Genomic DNA, 3,050 nt, shown 5'->3' with positions numbered 1-3,050 from the left:
TCATTGCTTCAATAGGTTCCAGCCACTGAAGCCCTGGCATGGGGCAAGGGGAAAGCCACACCCCCTGCCAGCAGGGGCTGACTTCCAGTGGATTTTCAGGAAAAAGGAGGTAGGCATTTGAAGCTTAATGCTTTGGCTCCCACCTATAGTTCCAGCTGTGCTTCCATCTGGTAGAAAGAGAGCCAGAACACACACACACACACACACACACACACACGCACGCACGCACGCACGCACGCACACACACACACACAAACACACATACACACACACACACACGCACGCACACACACACACACACACACACACACACACACACACACGCACTGCCCAAATGGAATGGTCTGCAGCCTGCCCTACCTGGAACCCTGGTTGTCTTTATTTTTCAAATACAGAATCTCCTGAGAGCTAGGTGGGGATGGGGGCTACTTGTTGCTCTTTCTCTGGGGGCTCCAAGGGGCACCCTGGCTTTTCTGTGGAGGAGGAGCAGTGCCTCACTGCTGCCTGAATGCCCCCCCCCGCCGCCCCCAGCAGAGTCTTGTGGTTTTAGATTGCTCCCCCCCTTCCCTTTTTCCAGCATTCTTGGAGACCCCAGACTGTGGCTGGCCTGGAAGTCCCCACCAAAAGCAGAGGAATGTTGCCCCCACCCTCACATCTGGCTCAGGGGAGTTTAGCAAGGGCCCTCCTGCCGTGGTGGGGGTTGGGGGGTCTTGTAACTTCCAAGGCTGATAGTCCACCTAGAGAGAGAAGCCCCCACTGGCTTCCTCCAAAAAAGGCTAAAAAGAAACTTTCTCCCGGTCCCCAGCCCCTGCGAGCCCCTTCTCCCGAGTCCCGCCCTTCCCCACCCCGCCCCCAGCAGCAGGCCGGTTGGGGCGGGGGCGAGCGAGGCAGGCCGGCTGGGCGCCCCGGGGTCCCTTTTCTCCCGGGAGGCGGGGAGCACAGAGCCCCGGGTGACCCCGGCTCGGAGGCCGGTTCTCGCCTCGCGGCGGCAGCGCCTCCTCCCCTACCAAGGCGTTAGCAGTGGCCGCCGGCATTTGGAATTCTGCCCGAAACAGGGGGCCTGGAGGAGGCGGAGAGGAGGGACGGAGGCCGGCGGCGAGAAACGGCCTCGGTGTCCAGACCATCTCGGGAAGGAGCGGAGTGGCGGCGGCGGCGGCTGGGAGGGCCGTGGACCCACCGCAGTGCACCGGCGAGCCCGCCCGACTCCCCCAGGATGGTTAACACGGGGCATCATGCGCCGGGTAACAGGCTCCGAGCTGCTTGGCGACTTGTTTTAAGCATTTTCTCCCTCGCTCTCGCTTTTAATCTTGTCTCTAGTGGCGTGTGTAGGGGGGAGGACTTTATTTCCATTGGCTAAGCCCTCCCTTCCCACCCACATCTCTTCCACATCACCTTGGTGTCTCCCTAAATAAAACCAGCCCTCCTTATCGCCTGGAAAAAATCAGGAGCTAGAGTTTGAATGGGTTTTATATAAACACTCACCCCAGTCAGCGCGCGGCTGGGCTCTGGGATAAACTCCCAGCGTCTGGCCTGATGCTGGCCTCTCATTCTCTACCGTGAACGTCAAGGTTTAAGCAGAGCCGGAGGACTGACAACTCTTCTTCTGAAATTTGATTAACCTGAAGCCAGTTGCGGAACTACACAGGGTCCCGATGGACCTCAAGGAGAGCCCCAGCGAGGGCAGCCTGCAACCTTCCAGCATCCAGATCTTTGCCAACACCTCCACCCTCCATGGCATCCGGCACATCTTCGTGTACGGGCCACTGACCATCCGGCGCGTGCTTTGGGCAGTGGCCTTCGTGGGCTCCCTGGGCCTGCTGCTGGTGGAGAGCTCCGAGAGGGTGTCCTACTACTTTTCTTATCAGCACGTCACCAAAGTGGATGAGGTGGTGGCCCAGAGCCTGGTCTTCCCCGCTGTAACCCTCTGCAACCTCAACGGCTTCCGGTTCTCCAGACTCACCACCAATGACCTGTACCACGCCGGGGAGCTGCTGGCCCTGCTGGACGTCAACCTGCAGATCCCAGACCCCCATCTGGCTGACCCCACTGTGCTGGAGGCCCTGAGGCAGAAGGCCAACTTCAAACACTACAAGCCCAAGCAGTTCAGCATGCTGGAGTTCCTGCACCGCGTGGGCCACGACCTGAAGGATATGATGCTCTACTGTAAGTTCAAAGGGCAGGAGTGCGGCCACCAAGACTTCACCACAGTGAGTACTTGGTTTTCAGCTCACTCTTGTGCTTGGTGCTCTGGAGAGCCGACGTGCCAGTGGTCTCCTGCTTGGTTTGGGGTTTCCTTGTGTTTTGGAACAGGATCTCGGTGCAAGGCCGGGAGGGTCGTTGGCCAGAGTTGTGGGGGCTGGTTGTAGCCCAGGCCGCTGCCAGTGTGGAAGGCTGTTGTCAGTTCAGATTAGGGAAGGTGGGTAGGGGGCTTGCCGTGGGGGTGCCATGTCTCCAGACGGGCCGAGTCGGCTTCCTCCCAGCCAGAGAGGCCTGGGCTGTCTGTTGTCCAGAACGTTTGGTGTCTGAGCTGTGTGATTGGAACAGCTCGTCATTGACGAGGTGGCATTCTCTCTCTCTCTCTGTCTTTCTCTGCTCGGAAGTGGCATCAGGCACAGCATCCTGTGGGCTGGGCTGGAGCTCGAGCTGTCAGAGAAGGGGGTGTGGGGCCCCCGGTAGCCTGCTTGGCTCCTGTGGCTTTGGGTGCTTGCTGGAGCAGGTGCTGCTGCAAAGGTGTGCAAGTCTCTCTGCTTCCTTTTCTTATGTGGATTCTGAGCTCTGTGTGGGGAGAGGAGAGGCCGGGGACCCCAGGGCTCCATCGGAGCTGCTGGCAGCTTGAAGCAAAGAGAAGCCCAGAGCGTGGTGGAGAGAGGAGGGCCTGGGAGGAGGCACGTGTGCAGGGTGCTCAGTGAGATGCCTGTGGGGTGAGGCGGTCCTGGCTGCTGCGTCTGGGAGCTTTAGCTTGAAACTCAAAGGCTCCGTTTTCTCTATGTGTAATTGCTTAACGACGGGATGCAGGAGGAGTGGTGTGGGGAGGGGGCGAACAGCTGTGG

The 3,050-nt window shown here is 59.5% G+C and overlaps 1 protein-coding gene across 1 annotated transcript; it reads left to right on the top strand.

Moving 5' to 3' along the window:
• The first annotated feature begins 1,132 nt into the window (after positions 1-1,132).
• Positions 1,133-2,793, top strand: LOC128570575 (acid-sensing ion channel 2-like). The gene has a single exon (XM_053569874.1). The coding sequence runs from the start codon at positions 1,653-1,655 to the stop codon at positions 2,364-2,366; it is 714 nt and encodes a 237-aa protein (XP_053425849.1). The 5' UTR covers positions 1,133-1,652; the 3' UTR covers positions 2,367-2,793.
• The last annotated feature ends 257 nt before the right edge of the window (positions 2,794-3,050 follow it).

Source organism: Nycticebus coucang, chromosome 18 (genome assembly GCF_027406575.1).
Source record: "Nycticebus coucang isolate mNycCou1 chromosome 18, mNycCou1.pri, whole genome shotgun sequence".
NCBI lineage: Eukaryota > Metazoa > Chordata > Mammalia > Primates > Lorisidae > Nycticebus > Nycticebus coucang.
The sequence above is the reverse complement of the archived record's forward strand: the minus strand, read 5'-3'. Positions and strand labels throughout refer to the sequence as shown.

Excerpts from the sequence above, each read along its gene's own strand:
- LOC128570575 (XM_053569874.1), top strand. The coding sequence starts at position 1,653 with ATGGACCTCAAGGAGAGCCCCAGCGAGGGCAGCCTGCAACCTTCCAGC.